Source organism: Monopterus albus, unplaced genomic scaffold (genome assembly GCF_001952655.1).
Source record: "Monopterus albus unplaced genomic scaffold, M_albus_1.0 scaffold312.1, whole genome shotgun sequence".
NCBI classification, from domain to species: Eukaryota; Metazoa; Chordata; class Actinopteri; order Synbranchiformes; family Synbranchidae; genus Monopterus; species Monopterus albus.
The window spans coordinates 95,079-116,395 of record NW_018128192.1 but is presented as its reverse complement, the minus strand read 5'-3'; the positions used below and the strand labels follow the sequence as shown (position 1 = coordinate 116,395).

Below are 21,317 nucleotides of genomic sequence, written 5' to 3'. Positions count from 1 at the left end.
AATTAGCTGATCAAATAGCTGCAGGTTTTGAAAATGTTCCAATAATAGCAGCTTTGTTTCCTGTCACCCCTAATAAGAATGTTGACCGCATTAACTATGTTCACTACAATGTACTGCGTCTCGCCAATCTTACAAGAGATGCTGTGGAGGGCCTCTCTGAACAATTGGCCCCCACTTCCCTTATGGCTGTTCAGAATAGAATGGCTCTGGACATGCTGCTAGCAAAAGAGGGTGGTGTGTGTTCAATGTTTGGAGACATGTGCTGCACTTTCATTCCTAACAATACAGCTCTTGATGGCTCAGTAACCAGGGCCCTAGAGGGTCTGCGCACACTCTCCAAGACTATGCATGAACACTCAGGCATTGATAACCCTATTGATGCATGGTTTAATAGGATGTTCGGTAAATGGAAGGCTGTTATTGTCTCTGTCCTCATCACAGTGGCGACCGTGATAACTGTTTTGATTACATGTGGTTGTTGTTGTGTTCCTTGTATTCGTTCCCTCTGTAAGATTAATTACTACAGCTATTGAAGGCAGAGGCAGGGACATGAATCCTAAACAAATGATGCCATTACTGGAGCAGGATGAGGGAGCTGATGAGTGTGAAAAACTCCGTGCATACACAGAAAATGAGGTGTGATCTCATTGGAGATCAAAAGGGGGAAATTGTGGAATATTAAGCTGTCTGAGACATTGTAACTGAAGCACCAGCACCGTTTTCTATGTACTTATAAGGAATATAACCTTCACTTGGACTGAAGCATCAGCACTGTTTTATATAATTGTCCTAATAAGGAATGTAACCTTCACTTAGTTGAAGTGTGTGTGTTCACTCAATCATTATCAGTATGTGTGCTCATTTAATTATAGAATGTACTACTTTGGAATTAGGGAGTTGTGCTTGGGAAAGTAATGATAATTTCCAGCTGCATGCTGCAAGAATATCTTTGGGAAAGTAATGATAATTTCCAGCTGCATGCTGCAGGAATGTGTAAGGAGGAGGGAAGAATAGTATATATCAAACAGTTGTGGTAATTTCACTTTAGATCATCTGCCCTCCTGCTTGCTGTATGATCTCCAGATATATCTGCAATAAAAAGTAATAGTGCACTTTGATATTTGGTGTGTGACTGAAATTGTTTCCACTATCTGGACTCGAGAAGAAGTCTAAGACTTCACAATTTTGGGGGCTCGTCCGGGATAGTGGAAAGGAAAATTCGGAGGAAGGAGTGTCTTTGGGTTTCAAAGTCTAAGACAGCCGGCTGAAAAAGGGTTTGGCTCCCATTGAAAAAGCCTGATTGATTTTTAACAAATTTACACAAGGACTACTCAGAAATTTATAATTTGGTCAACATCAGGTTCGAGTCCTGATTGTTGAAGGTAGAGTGTCTGGGACCATACCTGTGTCACAAGTGATATTGTATTTCCTTGCGGTTGGTCATGCCCACTGTATGCTGACAAGCTGCAGGTAACCGTGTCTGGGACCGGTATAGACTGGGTTTGAGATCCCCGGGGTGTCGAGGACCCCCGAATTCTGCTGCAGGCAATTGTCAATCAGCTACCTCCTCTGACTGGTGGAGCTATGGCCTGGCTCCATAAATTAGACACTGCCACTGCTCCACACCCTGGGTGTGGGGGCCTTCCGAGCAGTGGCTGCAAAGTGTATGTCTAGAGCTGATTTAAAAGAAATAGAGAGAGTAGCCAACACCCATCGAAGACATGATGCTGACCCCTTCATACATAATTCCACTGCGTTAGGAGCTGCCCTGAGGGAACGATTCCCAGCCACCAATGCATCTAAAGTCCCCAAGTATCAGTGGGACGGCAAACAACAGCCACGAGAGTTTCTTGAAAATTGTAAAGAAAGATGGGAACTAATCACGGGGCATCATCCTGGTAGAAAGGGAGTCAACAGTTTGTGGTTTAGGGAGGCTGTATTGGCTGGTGTACCACAGGATGTGAGGGCAGCCATAGTTAATAACCCTGATCTACCTGGTGCTGAAGCTGATGTTTGGGAACGTCATGTGGTTCACCACCTCCAAAGGCAGGCAGATGCTCAGCTAGAGGGAGATAAAGAACACAACGATATGGAGGTGCAACTGCTTAAGTTGCAGCTGGCTGAAGCCAGAAAGAAAGGTAATGAGGGAAAAAAGGGTAAGCAGGTGGTTCAGATGCAGGCTCCACCACAAAAACAGGGTGACATAAATCCCCGCCCTTTCTGGAACGCTCCACGTCGTGGGGGACGTTGACGTGGTCGAGGTTATGGAGGATGGAGGCAGAGAGGCAGACAGAGTAGACCTCCAGTGAGAGGTCAGTCTCAGTGGGATGGATATTACATCTGTGAAGATTTTGGACATTGGGCCCGTGACTGCCCCCACAGGGGAGGCCAAGAACCACCACTGCAGCAGCAGCAAGCTGAGCCTCGGGTGCACCAGGCACCAAACGCACAGTTGGCCCCCTCAGCTGGAGGACAGTTCCCGCAGTGGGAAGAACCAGGAAATCCTGGTTCCTCCTCATATTGACTGTCTCATCAGAGAGACCCGGTTGGGGGGACCCCGGCAGAACCCCTCATGCCCCTTCAGGTTGCACACCAGGAATTGTCTTTCTTGGTTGATACGGGCGCCACTCTTTATACACTACATATCCTGCTGATCTTCATTCTCAGCACCATGTTTCTGTTGTTGGTTTCTCTGGTAAAAAACAATCTCTGCCTGTAAGTGTCCCCTTACATATCCAGGTCGCCAGTCAATCCCTTTCTCACTCTTTTGTTATTTCTCCTTCAGTCCCAGTAAACCTGCTGGGTCGAGATTTATTGATCAAATGTGGAGCTACAATTTTGTGTGGCCCTTTGGGCTTGACTGTTTCTTTCCCTGATGGAACTGTTATACCCTGCTCTGCTGCTGATTCTAGTAAAGGTGGTCAATGGCTGATGCGATCCAGCGCCTCCCCCCAGGCAGACATATATTGGGGCCTTCTGGAAGTATGTGTGCTCATTTAATTATAGAATGTACTACTTTGGAATTAGGGAGTTGTGCTTGGGAAAGTAATGATAATTTCCAGCTGCATGCTGCAGGAATGTGTAAGGAGGAGGGAAGAATAGTATATATCACACAGTTGTGGTAATTTCACTTTAGATCATCTGCCCTGCTGCTTGCTGTATGATCTCCAGATATATCTGCAATAAAAGGTAATAGTGCACTTTGATATTTGGTGTGTGACTGAAATTGTTTCCACTATCTGGACTCGAGAAGAAGTCTAGGACTTCACACGTGATAAGGTCAAGTCAAAACGCACAGATACTGTCAGCGTAGCATCTTACACACGTCTAAAAATGCGGGTCAAACATAAACTTTTAACTTACATAGGGTAAGTATCATCCGTTACATGTCGCAATGCTCTGGCGACGACGGGGCGTCTGCCAGAGGTAATAAATAAGGAAGGCAACAAATCACCGGAATACGCTTCAGGTGTGCGCACCGACCCACGGGTCACTAATTACCCGATGCGACACAGCTGAGGCGTTGATCCCGCAAAAAGGGAGAGCAGGAGAGGGAAAAAAGAAAGAGAGCCAGGTCGTGCCGAGTGGACCTGACAGCAAGTTCATAACCAGGACAGTAGGATAGCTACCAGTGAAGTCATTTCTCTGTATTTTTAACAGTATTTACAAGTGTGGATTATCTTCTAGTAACCAGACATGTAATACACATGTGTGTGATGATGGTTATACAGTAGACTAAATTACGGACAGAAAAAGTTGCGTGGACATTTTTGTCGGAGGAGCAGCAGCTATCTATGGGACCTGGAGGAGATGCAATAATAAAGCATGGGGGTGTGCTGGTTAAGCTATGCCATTAACCAAATGCCATTCCTGTCAATCCATTTAGCAGATCTCTATTCACTAGCCAACAAAATGGACTACCTATTCCTCATAAACTGAACTAACTCTGACTTCTCATGTTCTGCTGCTCTGTGCTTCATTGAGACGTGGCTCAAGGAATCAATCGAGCCCTGTGAAATACAGCTGCCCACGGTCCCGGCTGCACAAATCACACTATGGAGTTATCCAAGAAAATGACAGGAGGTGAAATCTGCTTCTACATAAATGAAGGGTGGTATAAAGATGTCACAGTGTTAGGGAAAACTTGCAATAGACTTAGAGGTACTATTTATTATCTACAAATCAGGCGTTTTTTTTTTTTTCTCATTTATCCTGGTCAGGGTTTACATCCTTCCTCAGGCCTGTGCTAGCCAGGTGATGCAACACTTTGTTGAACAGGTAACAGAAACACTCCCCACTCACTGTTCTAGGGGATTTTAACAAAGCAATTCTCACCCATAAACTGCCCAAATACAGACAACATGTCACTTGTCCCACCTGGGACAAAAACACATTGGACCACTGCTACACAGTAATAAAAGATGCCTATCGCTCTGTCCCTCATGCAGCTCTCAGTCTCTCTGATCACTGCATGGCCCATCTTTTACCAACATATAGGCAGAAACGTAGATCGACTAGTCAGTCTATGTTCCAACCCTCACCTATGGCCATGAACTTTGGATCATGACCGACAAAAAGAGATCGCTGATACAAGTGGCAGAAATGAGTTTTCTTTGGAGAGTGGCTGGGTGCACCCTTAGGGATAGGGTGCAGAGCTCAGTCACCCATGAGGAGCTCAGAGTAGAGCCACTGCTCCTACACATTGAGCGGAACCAGTTGAGGTGGCTCTGGCACCTGTTTAGGATGCCCCTTGGATGCCTCCCTGGGAAGGTATTCCGGGCATATCCCTCTGGGAGAAGGCCTCAGGGCAGACCCAGGACACGTTGGAGAGACTATGTCTCATGGCTGGCCTCTGGCGTGGGAACACCTTGGGGTTCCTCCTGAGGAACTAGAGGAGGTGTGTGGGGAGAGGGAAGTCTGAGAGGCTCTGCTCGGACTACTGCCACCGCGATCCGGTCTCGGATGAAGCAGATGAAGATAGATGGATGGATCGGCAGAAACTTAAAACTGTGAAGCCTGTGGTTACTGCCTCTTCCACCCAGTCACACACTACATGCTATGACATTGGTGTGAATGTGGCTCTGACCCAGTATAAAAACTGGTAACAGATTAGCATTTCCACATCATTTTTCTGAAATGAATTCATGCCCTCCTACACCTGCCCCACTGGTCCTGTTGGATAGCCAGTCTTAGCTTTTGTTACAGCTCTCCTGTTTTGGCAAGATGCAAATTAACAAGTCTGCCATCTCTGTTAGTCTCTTTTCTTTGATTAAATGCAGCTCTCATCTTTGTTTTTACAATGAGAACTTAAAGACATAGTATATAATTTAGGGTAGCACTAGCATGAAACTCCATGAGATTACAATGCATGATAATGCAACACAACTTACTGATCAAGCAGAAATAATTGAAAATCTCTGATTGGCAAGAGAAGTCAATCCTACTCAAAACCTTTTAGAATCTAATGTTTCTGCACTGCTGCCAGTGCTAATCAATGGGTCTGGGCCACAGGAGGCTTCAACAGCACCTCTCCACATTAAGACACATTTTGGAGCAGATTTCTACAACAAAAATATTTGAAAAAAGTTACATTCTGTAGCTTTAAGGGCTGGTATTTTTGAATGTGTATCCACAAGATACCAGATGAGGGAATAGGGATGGATGTGCTGCAGTGACAATGTCACACTCTGTGGGATGCTGCAGCACACAAGGAGCTTTTACACCTTTAATCCATGTTGTCAGTGCAGACAACATTTCAATTAAGTTTTTAAAGTGTTATAGATGAAGTGTCAAGTGCATACTGAGATATGCAGAGTGCTTTTAATGGTAGCACTGACAAGATCACATCCATCCATTTTCTAAACCGCTTAGTCCCAAACGAGGTCACTGGGGGCTGGAGCCAATCCCAGCTAGCTGCGGGTGAGAAGATCACATCCACACTATCAAAAAAATCTTCTATTAAAATTGGAGGCTACTACACATTTTTTAAACAAATAATGTGAATTTCTTAAACCACAAAATTGTGTATTTTATAACACCATAAATGCTGTGAATAAACCTGTGGGCATTGTGGCTATTAAACAGGCTTCTTTAAGTTTCACAAAGCCAAATATTTTGCAGATCATGAAAAGCATATTAAATTATGCATAATTATAATAATTCACACTATAGGTTTAAAGCAAATGCATCTGATTTAGAGTACAAGCAACCTATTTGCATGAATAGTTAACATGTGCTGAAGACATTAAACAAAACTTTAGTTCTTTGTCAATTGGTAATAGTGATTTGATCTCATCTAACACAATGGACATATTTTGTACAATAAGTGAACTGTTTTTTTTTTTTTTTAATAAAACAGTTTTGGATATGTATATACTGTAGGTAATCCTACTCTGCAGTCTTCTGCACATATCTAGTAAGGGGTTATTGCACATAAAGGTGATTATCATTATCCTTATTATCCTTATATATTCTCACATTTTCATATTTGCCATCAGCCTTACTGCAGCAGGGAAAAAGCTGTTGTAAAGTCTTGTTCTGAGTGTGATGATACTGACCGCCCTGATGTGCCTGAGGCTGTAGGTGCAGTTTTTGTGTCTGAGCAGAGAGTGAGCTGGGTGGCGTGATTATGTTCTCTGCCCTTTTACGACAGCGCTGTGTGTACAGTGTGTCGATAGCAGGCAGTTCAGTCCCAGTTATCCTCTCTGCAGTCTTTATGACCCTTTGAAGAGCCTTCCTCTCTCCTCTCAGGCCTCTACTGGTACAGTTCTACAGAGGAATCATCGAGTCTGTCCTCTGCACCTCCATCACTGTCTGGTTTGGCTCAGCAACCAAACAGGACAAGTACAGACTTCAGTGGACAGTCAGGACTGCAGAAAAGGTAATTGGTGTGAGCCTGTCCTCCATGGAGGACCTGTACTCCACATGGGTCAAAAGGAGGGTGGAGAGGATCACTGCAGACCCCTCACACCCAAGGACACAATCTCTGGACAGCATTACAGGTCACTGTGCACCAAGACAACCAGGCACAGGGACAGTTTCTTCCCCTAGGCTGATGAACACTTAACCAACAACAGTATGACTGGACAATAACCCTCAGCGCAATACCTGTATATGGTATACACATTATACAGACTCGTACAGGTCTCTACTTTTAAGTACTCTGTTTTTATTCCTATTTGTTTGGAGGGTGGAGAGGATCACTGCAGACCCCTCACACCCAAGGACACAATCTCTGGACAGCATTACAGGTCACTGTGCACCAAGACAACCAGGCACAGGGACAGTTTCTTCCCCTAGGCTGATGAACACTTAACCAACAACAGTATGACTGGACAATAACCCTCAGCGCAATACCTGTATATGGTATACACATTATACAGACTCGTACAGGTCTCTACTTTTAAGTACTCTGTTTTTATTCCTATTTGTTTGTTCCTTTGTTTGTCTGCATTGTTTACTGTCTGTTTATACTGCTTATTTTGCACTGTTTGTTGCTGTCAATGTTGCTATTAATACTGATTTTTTGTTATATTACACAGCCTTATGCTGGTTTACTGTTTACTTGCCCCTTGCATGGGGATATGTACATGCACATTGAAAGCCGATGTACCAGAGTCAAATTCCTCATGTGTCCGACACACCTGGCCATTAAAGCTGATTCTGATTCTGACACTGTAATGTCATGAGGATACTCTCTACCAGTCCTCTATAAGCCTGGGTGAGAGGGCAACGGTTCAGCCCAGCTTTTCTGAAGCTGCCTGATGAAGTATAGCCGCTGCTGGGCTTTCTTCACTGAGGCAGCTGTGTCCAGTGACCAGCTCAGGTCAGATGTCACCTGCAGGCCCAGGAACGTGTGGCTGTTAGCCCTCTCCACCTCAGTCCCTTTGATGGTCAGAGGCAACAGAGGGCAGGGGTTCTTCCTGAAGTTTAGCATTATTTCTTTTGTCTTGTTTATGTTGAGGATGAGGCCATTCTCCTCTCCATAAACAAGAATGTTGTTCACCAGGCTTCTGTAACCCGACTGGTCTCCCCCTTTGATGAGGCCCAGAACGGTGGTGTCATCAGCATATTTAATGATGATGGTGTTGTCATGGCTGGAGACACAGTCGTGGGTGTACAGGGTGAAGAGTTTGGGGCTGAGACAGCAGCCCTGCGGTGAGCCTGTGCTGATTGTGAGCTCAGCAGACACCCGCCCTCCCATTCTGACAACCTGTAGTCTTTCAGTCAGGAAGTCCAGAAACCAGTTACAGGTGGAAGTTGGGACACCGAGATCTGTCATCTTCCCAATCAGCCTGCCCGGGCCGCTGGTGTTGAATGCAGAACTGTAATCCAGGAAGAGCATCCTAGCATATGTACTGCTGTTGTCCAGGTGTTTCAGGGTATGGAATAAAGCCAGAGCCGTTGCATCATCCACTGATCTGTTGGGCGGTAGGCAAACTGGAGGGAGTCTACAGTGTCCGGGAAGGCAGCATATGTTGCTCCAACATCTCTCTATATTTCTCAGCATTAATGGTTCCATCACAGAACTGTAAGTTACGTTTTCCAAGGGCACCAACACAACCCCAGACCATGACAGGCCCTGGCTTGTGGACTTGTTGCTGGTCCGGAGCACACGGCATTCATTTCTTCCATAAAAGACCTAGAACGCTGATTCATCTGACCACAGTACACATTTCCACTGTGTGATGGTCCATCCCAGATGCCTCTGAGCCCAGAGCAGTCGACTGCACTGCTGGACACTGTTGACATAGAGCTTCCTTTTGGCACAGCACAGTTTTAAGCAGCATTTATGGATGTAACTACGTACTGTAGTGCCTGACACAGGTGTGCCAAAGTGTCACTTATAGAAGAGTGATGATTCTTGATGCAGTGCCGTCCAAAGGATTGGACAGCACACTGCCCATTACACTGCCCTGAAATCCCTCCAGATTCCTTGAATCTTTTAATAATGTTCTGCACTGTAGAGGGTGACACATCAAAATCCCTTCCAATCTTTCCTTTAGGAACTTTTTAAAAACATTTCAATAATTTTTTCACGCACTGGCGGTCCTCTGCCCATCTAAAAGGGCTCGGCCTTTCCTGGATTCCACCAAATCATGCTGCTGACATCACCTGTTTCAAATGAAATCATCATTTCATTGTTTCACATCATTACCAGCCCTGAAATGCAACCATCCCAACTTTATTTGGAATGTGTTGCAGCTATCAGAATTGAAGTAAGCGTTTATTTATTTGAACAAAGAATAAAATTGATAAGATATCACATCAAGTAATGTGCTGCTGTATTGTTTTCAATGTAATACAGGACACAGATGATTTACACATTACTGTTTTCAGTTTTAATGTGGATTTTACATACTGTCACAACTTTTTCTGATGTGTGGTTGTATTTCATAAAATGTTTTATTTTCTGCAAGGGAAAGACAGCACAAACTGGCTGTTGAAATGAGCATATTGATTCTGGAGATCTGAACATATGGCATATCATACGTTAAGCTGTGGCAGAAGAAAAAGAAGAACAATGCAATACAAATACAGAACAACACACAGAGAAAAAGATGCATAGACAAGATCACTGACTTGTATCTTCTGCTACTCTGGTATTTGTACTCTAGTACAAGTACCTTACTTGTGCTTGAGTACAAGTACCAGATGGGATATGGGGTTAGCTATGGCTCTGGAGGTAGAATGGCTTATCCCTTAACTGTGGGGTTGGATGTTCAATTCCTGGCTTCTCCAGTCCACATGTCAAAATGTTTTGTGTGTGTGAATGGGAAATAGTAAGCAGTGCTTCAATTCATAGACAAGTGCTATACTGTATATAAATATAAGACCAATTACAAAGTACCTTTCAGAGTACAGATCTACTGTGGGAGATAAGACATAAGGTTTGGTTTAGTATAAAGTTGTTTTCACTCTCAGCATTTACACCCCACATTTTATTTGCCAAAACCACTGAATTTTTACATGCTACTGTATAAAACTAAAAAACACAAGCATACAGGATACAAAAAGTCCTCCAACCTATATGACCCATATGGCCATTTGTCCCTTCCCTCTCATATGACAGTATATGACAAAATATTGTATATAGTGCACCAGCAAACTTTACAAATTTCTGTTGTCATGGAAACAGTCATAAACACACAGTTACAACCGCAAGTAGATAGGAACTCCATTGTCATTGAAACTGTTCATAAGCATGCTGTTATGATTATGAAATCATTATGCTTTCTTTACATTTTGTCACACAAACTGCTTGGTTAGTTTTAGGGACAAGCATTACTTGTTTAATCTACTCACCTGGAATATCCACCCCAACCCACTCCTTACATGGACTTTGTGGCTATATGTATTACGTCACCTCATTTCAACCTTTGCTCATGTCATAATTATTACACTTGCTAGAGTTCGCCAAACTATAATACATAACTGTTGGTCGTAACATCCTGCACGCACAAATGACATACTGAAGGACAGTCTCAGTGGAAGGGATAGGTGTAAATGAAAGTTTAGCACTCTCCTCTCCTGACAGATAACACTACAGTCATCCTATTTAGGATCATCTGCCTTTCAAACAAACAAGAAAAATGAGCTTTTCTTCAAATGTTAATGCACTGTTACTCCTTAGTTCATGAACTTAATACTGGGGGTGGATATCGCAGCTATCACAGTATACAAACACAAGAGTCTTTGGAATTTTGAATTAGGAACCTTAAGCCACTCTTCCTGCAGATCATTTCCTGCAGATAATCTTAGACTGCCTTGAACATGCTGCATTTTTAAGATCTCCACAAAGGTTTCCAGTGATGTTCAGGTCAGTGGATGGTGAGGGCCATCCAGCAGCTTCAGCTTGTGTTTCTTAATGTAGTTCATGGTGGATGCTGGGGTCTGTTTTGGATCACTTGTCTTATAGAAGACAGCCTCTCCACTTTTGTTTTGACTGACAACAAGACATTTGAAACATATCTCTTCTGATTTGAACTGGACTCCATTCTTCCCTGTATCTGTGTGCTGTTTCCTGTGCTACTGGCTGCCACTCAGCCCCAATATTTCACCCCCTGCATGTTTCATCAAATAGCCTAGTGCTTCTTTTTCCTCCACACACACACCTCTGCTGATCTGACACAGCACTTGTTTCCAAAAGGTCTCTGGTTTACCTAGATGTTTACAGGCTGATGCTGAGTTTTGTGATGAGGACACAGGTGAGCCTACCTTCTGAAGACTCTCCCATGTTTGTGCATCGACACTGTACAGTGGAACAATGCACCACCACCCACGTGTCAGGTCAATCTTCCTGCAGCTCCTCTGCAGTCACTTTGCCTTTTCTCCAGCAGACGTGCAATTTTATCTAAATATTTTTGTCCAGATTTTATCCACAGTTCCCCTTAGCTGCTTTTTCTTAATAACATTTCAGACAGTGGAAATTTCCACTATATTTTTATAGTGTCAGGACACTATAAAATATTTTTAAAAGTGCTTCCAGCTTGCTTTGTAGGCATCAGTGAGCTTCATTTTCATATCCTTGGTTAGTTGCTTAGAAGAGTTCTTCGGTGTTAACTGTTTCCACTCAAGGTTTAAAGGGAACTGATCAGCTCTGAAATCATCATCTTACAATTCCAAATGCCCAAGTCCTGTTAAGCCATTTAAGGCCTAATAACTTTATAAGTTCTGAATCTTTACAAGTACAAGCTACAGGTTTTAAGTTAATGGAATTTTAAATTTAAAGTGAAGGAAGATCTGAGGAAAAGCTCATTTTAATGTGTCTTTGTTGGGTTGTATTTAATATATTTTCACCTTTCACTAGTACATAAAATTCATTGCTGTGTTTCTGCATGGGACTTGTTGAAAATAACCAATAAAGGAAAGAAAGAAAATCACAGGCTTTATCCATTTAGCAACTTTAGAATTCAAAGAAGGTCCTAACATGTTCTAAATCTGTGTATAAATCTGCAAAGTGTAATTGCTCTCCACAATACATAACAAATATGCAAATTAAGGGCTCCTTACTTGACAGGTTCCCAGGATTCCCTTTCAAAGCCTCTGTGAATGGACTGAGCAATGGATGATTCCATCAGGTCCACATATCGCACCACCAGAGGGGCGTAAAGGTCCTGCAGGTGTTTGTGGAACTTCCCATTGCATAGGTTATCTGAGGGAGGGTAAGAGAAGGAAGAAATAAGACATGAAAGTGACAAAGCACACCTGAGCATACAGCAGGCAATACTAAGTCACTTAATTGATATGTTTGCAAGTTCTAAGTTTCAATTAAATATTTGCCTCTTTAGCAGCATTATGTACACAGTGATGTCAACAAAACCACAGAGAGTAAAGGCCTGTATACACAAGGTGTCGTGGCCAAATTTCTTAGTCACCTGTTAGTAGAGATATCTACTATACATAAGCACCATAACAGTTCCCGTTTCCCCTTTTGCTTTACATGTTTTACATGGCTTTTTAGTCTTTTACATGTTTGCTATTTTGGTTGCAAGACAAACCTGTGGGGCAGTGAAATGAATAACAGAAAAGCCATTTTCTAGCTGGTAATAATGAACAGTGACACAGGAGACTGCGCTCTGTGGCTAACCCTGGATCTTCATTAGCAGATATGACACAGCATATCCAGTTCTCAATCTCTCTAAAACAAAAAGGTCAGAGTCTCTGGGTATTTCTAAATCCAACCCACTACACACATTTTCCCCAGTCTCTGCCAGCTCCCAACTGGTAAAAAGGCAACACTGACAAAGACCACAGGAGATAAAATGGAGGCCAGTGTGTGCTAATGTGATGCCTCACGGCTCCATGCAGTGTGTCTGCTTTTCCTCTCCCATTCCCTCTTTGTTTTTCTCTCCCCCTCTGAGCATGTGTGCGTTTGTGTTTGTGTGTTGGCATTGGAGTCAAGGTCGATGATACACAGTAGGTGTAATGTTTGTTGTGTTCCCTGATTGCCACTCTCCCAATTAGCCACTTGAGCGGCTGCTGTCCACTTAAATGTGTGTCCAGGAGTGTGTTCACAGGGCTTGCTGTAGCCCAGCTACCGTTGCTTTGGACCTCATTAACTCCTTGAATGGCAGCCCAACTTTGGCGCCTGTCTAGTCTAAGGCTATTTACTGCTAAATAAGTGCACAGCTGTGGGGTGACAAGGCAGATGACCTTCTGTGAAAAAGATGTCACCATCATGATAAACTTTACTAAAGTGTCTGCCTGTTATAATGTGTGGGCAGTGAAGGGCTCTGCTGGTTCCTGTGTTGATACTGAACATGGTTGTTCTGTGATGTTTGCAAGACCATCTGACAAAACTTGATGATGCTACACTATAGCACTATGGGTTAACACTTTGCTTGGTGATATTCAGCAAAGGAATGATTAAGCATGAGGAAATAGCCCAGATGATATCATAATAATGTCATCAGGGTGATATGTTTGGAGAATAACAGAAAGCCTGCATTGCAGACTGGTTGGATGTTGAAAAATGAATGTGCTTACCAGGAAGTGATTAAAAAGGAAAAGATGCTATTGACAGACCATGGGAAGGTTAAGATCCAATGGTTTTTGAGCTTGATCCATGCTAATACTCACTAGATCACCAAATGCACATTAATAAAAAACTAAAAAAGTCAAATGAATCATTAAAAAAAAATTTTAACTATATGTTTGTGAGCTGTGAGACACTTTGGGCCAGCATTCAAATTTAAACTTTAAACAAAGAATAATCTCCCATTCCATCTCTCCTCAGTCACAGGACTGCACCTTGGACTCCTCCCAACCAATCAGAAACTGTTGCCATAGCCACAGGAATCTCACCCATTCAGAACACTGGGCCTGCAGACTTCTGAACCAATCAGACAAAGTCCTTTCCTGGGCTGGTGCACGCTTGCATGAGTCACTGCCACTCCTCAGACCAGAGTTCATTCAGAAAAAATAAAGAGAAAGTTCAAACCTCCTAAGTGTGCATCTCTCATCTGTGTGTTTTTGTGTTATTCATTTTTATATAGACCACGTGCTCACATCGCCACAAGAAGTGTTATTATTTAGCAATGTACAGTGATTTTGAATCTATTTTTGTAAACAAACAGGAAGTGACCTGAAGTAACATGCACCAAAACTTGAATAACCACCAGTCTGCAGAACAAAAGAAACTCTTTGTAGCAAAGTTGAAAGCAAGTTTTATTTAAGCCAAATCCTTTGTTAAACTTCATAGATACTATCAAAACGATCCTGTGACAATCAGTTTAATTTAAACACAGTTTTCCTTCGAGACATTCCAAACACCAAAGAGTAGTAGGACCCTGGTGAAGCCAGCATCCTAAAAGCACCAACCACCTGAGAAGCAGCTCCACTCTGAGAGCAACCCCAGAAACCGGTGACAACAGATTTGTGCCAAGTCTTCAGCTCAAAACCATCTCGGAACTCCAGACCCAGCCCAAAAAGGCTTCAAATCAGCGCTTCGCTCCCCTGGCCACATGAACTCCTGCCAACAGCTAAGTATAACCTGGTAGACTGATGTCTCATGAAAACCATAATTACCACAAAGTTTTGGCCATAATAACTCATTCTCTTCCATTACTAACAACAGACTGAGCCATCCAGTAAACCCAGTCATCTCTGTTGCAATGTACCATTTGAACTCCATCTCTCATCCTGATCATTTTCCCTGTGTACATATTGTAAATAACATTACTTAGTTTATAATTGGCTTTATTATGTCATCTTATGTGTCTATGTCTGGTAAATGGGTCACTGAACTGGTAGAGCCACAGCTTTCAGATTGAGACTGAATTAATCACTCCTGTTGACTTAATCACAGCGTGATAGCACTCAAAACAAACTGGTAAATATTAATATTCATGTTCTCAGTGTAGTCATTTCCAGCACAACCTAAATGTGTAAATATGGCTCATTCCATAAATGGTGGAATCTGGGTGATATGTAGCATATTCCTTCTTACAGACCTAGAACATTTTGTCAGGCAACTTCTAATCTTGATAAATCCACAACAAGTAGAGCTTAACACACAGGCCTACTTTGGGTGACTGGCCTCTTTGATATTATTGATAGCTATTTTCTTTTAGTGTTCTATTTAATACAACCTATGTAATATTAATGTAAATGTGAATGAGACTGAAGTAATTTATGAAAGAAAATTGTAAATGAAAAGTAAGCCTATATGGTCTTATACTTGTATAATGCTTTTCAGCACACTACTTGGCTATTCACCCATTTGACACACTGGTTTTATCACCAGGAGGAACTGGGGCTTCAGTGCCTTGCTCAAGAACACTTTGACACATTGACCGGAAAAGCCGGGAATTGAACTGCTAATTTTCTGGTTAGGAGACGACTCGCTCTACCTCCTGAGCCACAGCATGGCAGAGGGTCCATGTAAGCTTACAAGACAATTCCTGAACTTGGCATTTTCAGTTGTTTCCTAATAATAAAATTGAACATTAGATGATTAAACTTTGTTTTATCATTGCAAACAGAGTCTTTATGTATTCAGCATAGCCAGTATAAGTCATGGGACTATCATGTCAACTTTAAGGATTTTGGTGTCTGCAAAAATAAGGTAAATGACAGCAGTTCCACTGTTTTGTGGAATGATCCATATAGGCTACATGTGTGTGAGTGTATTATATATTTTCTATGACATCATCTAACGAAGGGCAGATCATTAAAAAGGAAGAAAAACACATACAAAAGTATATACCAAGTCATACCAATACTATAGATTTTTATTTTTGTAATATTTTATCTTTACATTTAATATAGAAATGGGCAGTTTGTCCATATCCTGCAGTGGTTCCAGCTGAATTATAAACATTTGTAACATCCAAGGAAATGTACACTGTCAGTAGGGGCCTGTTTTTATAGTCGCTGTATTACAGCCAGCTTTGTATAATTTTCTTATTTCTGTTAACTGCTGGCTGGTGTAGCTAGGTCTATTGCTATGCACTTCAGTTTTCATTTTCACAATACTGACAATATGCAGCAAATGAGAAGGTGGTGAATTTGATGAGCATAACAAGCTATTTGCAGTTCTCTGTTCAGCTGCATGACTGGACCACACTTTGCCTTCTCCTTGACTCCCATCTGACAAACTGAAAAGGGGAAGCATTCCCCAGGGACAATTAGCACCCTGCAGATTGTTCACAATGCAGACTCAATCAAGTGTATCCTTTACTGGACCATCGGCAGCTCTACAGTGTTCCCTGCAGACAAGTGCATGCAGTTCATTAGAGAGATGGCTGGGCTGCAGCAACCAACATCAAGACCTGACCATTATCTTTAGTTAGACACTCACAACCCTTTTCTCTCTCTTTCTCTCTCTCTCTCTCTCTCTCTCTCTCACACACACACACACACACACACACACACATATTCTAGCATGTCAACCACTCTAAGCCAAAAGTAGATGTCTCCAGTTAACAGAAATGAGATTTCTGAGTGATGTTTCAGGGAGATTGGACTGTAGAAACAACAATAGCTGTGAACACTCATTACATATGGTCCTGACTATAATAAGAGAGATTGGCAATGAACAATGAAACATTTCCTTGTTAAGAAAATGAGGGACATACACTGAAATACTGTCAGATGGGTACATGGCTCGACAAGGTGCTGACATTATGGTGTCACACAAGAGGTTTCAGCCACATTTCTCACTTATTCAAATGAAAGAGACCAATCAATCCAACTGTCTACACAAGCTGCACCACAGATCTCATTACAGTGTGTCTCCACAGTAAGTGTTTCAGCCACATTTTGTGGTCACTGTTTTTTTTTTCTTGCACAGTAGAACCAACGCAGATGACCTACACTCAATAGTGTAATTCCAAAATAGTGTACCTCCTGTGTATACACAGCTAGTGCTGAGGCCTGTACCACAAAACAAGTCCAACTTTATCTGGCTAACAAGGGTATTTGGCTTCACTGAGCTGAACACTGGCTGACTTGGATATCCGGTACCACAAAGCCGGTTGTCAACTGTTATGTTAAGTCTTAGATTTCCTTTTGAAATGCATTCATGTGAAAGAGGCAGAGTTGTTAATTAGAGGCAACATTGCCAGAACCACGAATGAAGTACTGTATATAATATGCGATGGAGCAGTGATACCTGTGGGGACAGTTGTTGACAGCCAGAGCAAAAAGTGATGTTGCAGTGAGTGAACTGTAAACAGTAGGTTATGGTCACATGAACAGAATAGAATAAGTTCTAGGCACTAGAAATACATTTCAAATATTAAGGAAAGACTAAGAATGTTTCTTAATTTAAAAGAATATACTTTAAATTAAAAGAACAATTATCATCACAAAGTGTCTTCATGTTATTTCTGAGCTGCAGTGATGGAAGCCTGTAAGAACACTGACATAGTCAGGTATTTGGTCGGGAATCAAATAATCATTTCAAACAGTAGTCACCATCATGGAGGCTGTAGGCTCCCTCAGTTTGCTAGAAACTCTGCTTTTAACCACAGTGACATGTTCTCCTTGTGCCTGGTTGGGTTCTCTCCAGGTACTCTGGCTTACTACTCCTACTCCTCCCACAACCCAAAGACATGCAGCTTAGGTTTATTGGCGACTGTTTATATATCACCTGTACCCCACCTCTCACTGGATGGACACTGATGTAAATCTTATACTTGTATAGAGCTTTTCTGTGCATTACAGCACACTCAAATTGCTTTCACAATATTTGGCCATTGACCCATTCACACTCCCAAGCACTCACACATTCACACCAGTGTGAATGTTTGTTTCAGTGTCTTGCTCAAGGACACAAGCCGGGAATCAAATCACTAATCTTGCAGGTAGGAGAGGACCCGCTGAGCCACAGCCACCCCTGTAGACAGTTTTATCACTGTAGACCTATCACAGTTTTTCCAGTAATCTGATTGATGATAGCTTTTGATCAGATCCTGTGAACCTAACCTGTTTCAGAGCAGGTTAGCTGTGCAGCATAAGTTATCATGGTGATGTCCGTGCAGATTCTCAGCCATCCAGGTCACAGTAAGCTGAAAAAACTTACTGGACTAGGTTTTTAGGTCAATGACGTTTCACCTCTCATTCAAGAGGCTTCATCAATTCTGCCTGACTGGCGTTGAGGCGGAGATATTTATCCCCATCGGTGGTGTTTCAGTCCTTTGATGACTAACAATGTCCCCTAATGGGTCAAAAATCTCTTGGACAGAGTTTACCACAAATCTACCACATGTTTACCACAAATCCCTGTGGTAGACTTCATCACAGCCCCAGAGTTGGGCATTAGGAAAACAAGCTGGCTGGGACAGAGGCAGAAGAACTGCAGATGAAGGTCACAGCCGCTTTGGACAGTGCCAAACTCCCACCCTCGAACCTTACCCCTGAGGAAAGGAGGGCTTTAGCTACACTAGGGAAGGATGAAACCATTACAATCCTTCCAGCAGACAAAGGCAGGTGTACGGTAGTCCTAAACTCAGCTGACTATCAGACCAGAGTTTCCAACCTCCTCATTGACACCACCACCTATGAAGCACTGAAGAGGGACCCCACCAGTGGCTACAAGAAGAAGGTTATAGACTGTTTACAGAAGCTAGAAAAGGAAGGAGTTATTGACTGGCAACTATACTACAAACTATACCCCAGGGAGGCCGTCCCTTGCCTTTATAGCCTACCCAAAATACACAAGGAAGGAGCCCCACTCAGACCCATTGTCAGCAGCATCAACTCTGTGACTTATAACATAGCCAAGCACATGGCCACCATTCTGGCTCCTTTGGTGGGAAACACAGAAAACCATATAATTAACTCCCAGGACTTCAAAAGTCAAACAACTGCAGCTGGACCGGGACAAGACCATGGTCTCATATGATGTCACATCCTTGTTCACTTGCATCCCCACCACAGAGGCTGTCAAGGTGGTGAAGAAGAGACTCCTGAAGGATGACATGCTGAACAGCAGGACTAACCTCACCCCAGACCATGTATGTATGCACTTTTCTGGAACTTTGTTTAAACACTACCTACTTCCAGTTTAGGGGCACTTAGATAGGCAGCAACACGGCTGTGCTAAGGCCTCCCCAGTGTCTCCTATAGTTGCCAACCTGTACATGAAAGAATTTGAGGACAAAGCTCTGTCTTCCTTCACTAGTACCTCTCCCAGCCACTGGTTCCGCTACGTGGACAACACATGGGTTAAAATCAGGACCCGTGAGGTAGAGGCTTTCACCAAGCATATCAACTCTGTGTATATCAACATCAAGTTCATTCATGAGGATGCCAGCGATGACTGTCTGGCTTTTCTGGATTGTGCAGTCCACTTGGGAGGGGACAGAAGCCTGACGGTAGAAGTATATCGGAAACCTACACACATGAACCAATACCTGCTTTTTGACTCACACCATCCACTTCAACACAAACTGGGAGTCATCAGAACTCTAAATCACAGGGCAGAGGCAGTTGCCTGCGTGCATGTTGGAGGTGCAAAGACTCCTGAGCGTGTAATGTTAATTTTACCTGTGTTCATTGAATAAATCAGCCCTGTTTTGAAGTTACCAACACCCAACACCAACAGGGAGAAACCAGAAACAAGAGGAGAAAAGACTGTCATCCCTTATGTGGCTGGTTTATCAGAGAAGCTAAAAAGGATCTTTTGCAACCACAATATCCCAGTCAACTTTAAGCCAGGGGACACCCTGCGGCAAAGACTGGTCTACCTGAAGGACAAAATACCCAGACATAAACAGTGTGCTAGGTATTTTTAGTCAGATAGAAATTGGATAGATACTTTATGTATTAGAAATGTTTAGTGGAGATAGGATGTCTGGTTAGACTGTTAAATGCTTAGGCATGCTTATGAGTTTCTACAAGGTACATCTGGTCAAGGATAACTAGAGAGAAGAGTCAGACAGGGTGTTTAATATTATTATTACGATGTGTATAACTGTAGCCTTAGCCATAATATGTTCTTATGTTTGAGTCACGACATGTACTAGAGGTCGTGAGAATGTTTTTAGTTACACACCACTTAATCAACAGACACGCACACATGCACATTGATTTGCTTCATGTTTTGACTACTGCTAGGGCCAGCTGCAAAGCTGATAACAGAGACGTCTCGGTTGACGTTTTCTGGGTAGTATGGGGATAGCCCAACCGAGGGGATATAATGTATAGGCCTGGTGGGTTCAGGGTCTTTCATCTTACATCTGCCTGCGAGCAGTTTGGAGGTGCAAGATACCTAAGCATGTAATGTTAATTTTATCTGTGATCCTTTGAATAAATCAGCACTGTTTTGAAGTTACTTGGACTGTCTCGTCTCTCAGAGTTAGCAATGGTAAGAAGAACCAAAATAGTTCTACAACAGGTGGTATATGCAATTAAGTGTAGTCAGGACTGTAACAACTTGTACATTGGTGAAACTAAGCAGCCGCTGCACACCGCATGGCCCAACACAGGAGGGCCAACTCTAGTGGACCAGAATCAGAAGTCCACCTCCATCTGGAGGACAAAGGACATTCTTTTGAGGACAATGAAGTCCAGATCCTCTCCACCGAACATTATTGGTTTGAGAGAGGAGTCAAGGAAGCTATTTTTGTCCAAATAGAACAGCCCTCACTAAATCGAGGTGTTGGACTAAGACACAACTTGTCATCCATCTACAACTCTGTTTTGATATCTCTGCCCAAACATGCCCACCAGGACAATAGGTGTCAGTGCACAGGTGAGGGTTCAAAGACAGGTAACGACGCTCACCGATACTGGGCTATAATGACTCAGTCATTAGGGGACATTGTTGGGCATCAAAGGACTGAAACACCACTGATGGGGATAAATATCTCTGGCTCAACGCCAGTCGGGCAGCTCTGGTGAAGCCACTTGGATGAGAGGTGAAATGTCTTCAACCTAAAAACCTAGCCCAGTTGATTTTTCTAAGTTTGTTTCAGCTTATCATGGTGAACTGCATCAGCTGAAAAGCTGAATCAACTTCATGCCATGCCAAGAAAATGAAGAGAAACTGAATGAAAAGAACAAAAAAACAACTGAAGTCCTGCTAAGTTTTGAGATCAGTTTGCATCTAAGCTGTCACACAGACATACACAGTTAGCATATATGTTTGTAGCCAATAAGGTAGCAGATAGATAGCATATTATACAATGACAAACTGTGGAAAATAAAGTAAAGTGATTTGAAGATAATCATGTTCAACATTAATATTTCTTGATGCATACTGTATAGCTCAGCCTTTCCAGTGCATGCTTTTTTGTTTTGTTTCGCTATGATGTGTCCTTTGAGATTATGTCACAATTTATTTTAACTTTGGAAAGAGTATTATTTGA

General features: G+C 42.6%; 1 protein-coding gene across 1 annotated transcript in view; it reads right to left on the bottom strand.

The window, feature by feature from the left end:
- LOC109973945 (calcium-dependent secretion activator 1-like) overlaps positions 1 to 21,317 on the bottom strand; it is a gene marked incomplete at its 5' end in the record, with an annotated part of 241,653 nt that overhangs the window by 134,077 nt on the left and 86,259 nt on the right. The window contains 1 exon segment of the mRNA XM_020623851.1: positions 12,013 to 12,154. Coding sequence (XP_020479507.1) covers positions 12,013 to 12,154 — 142 coding nt within the window.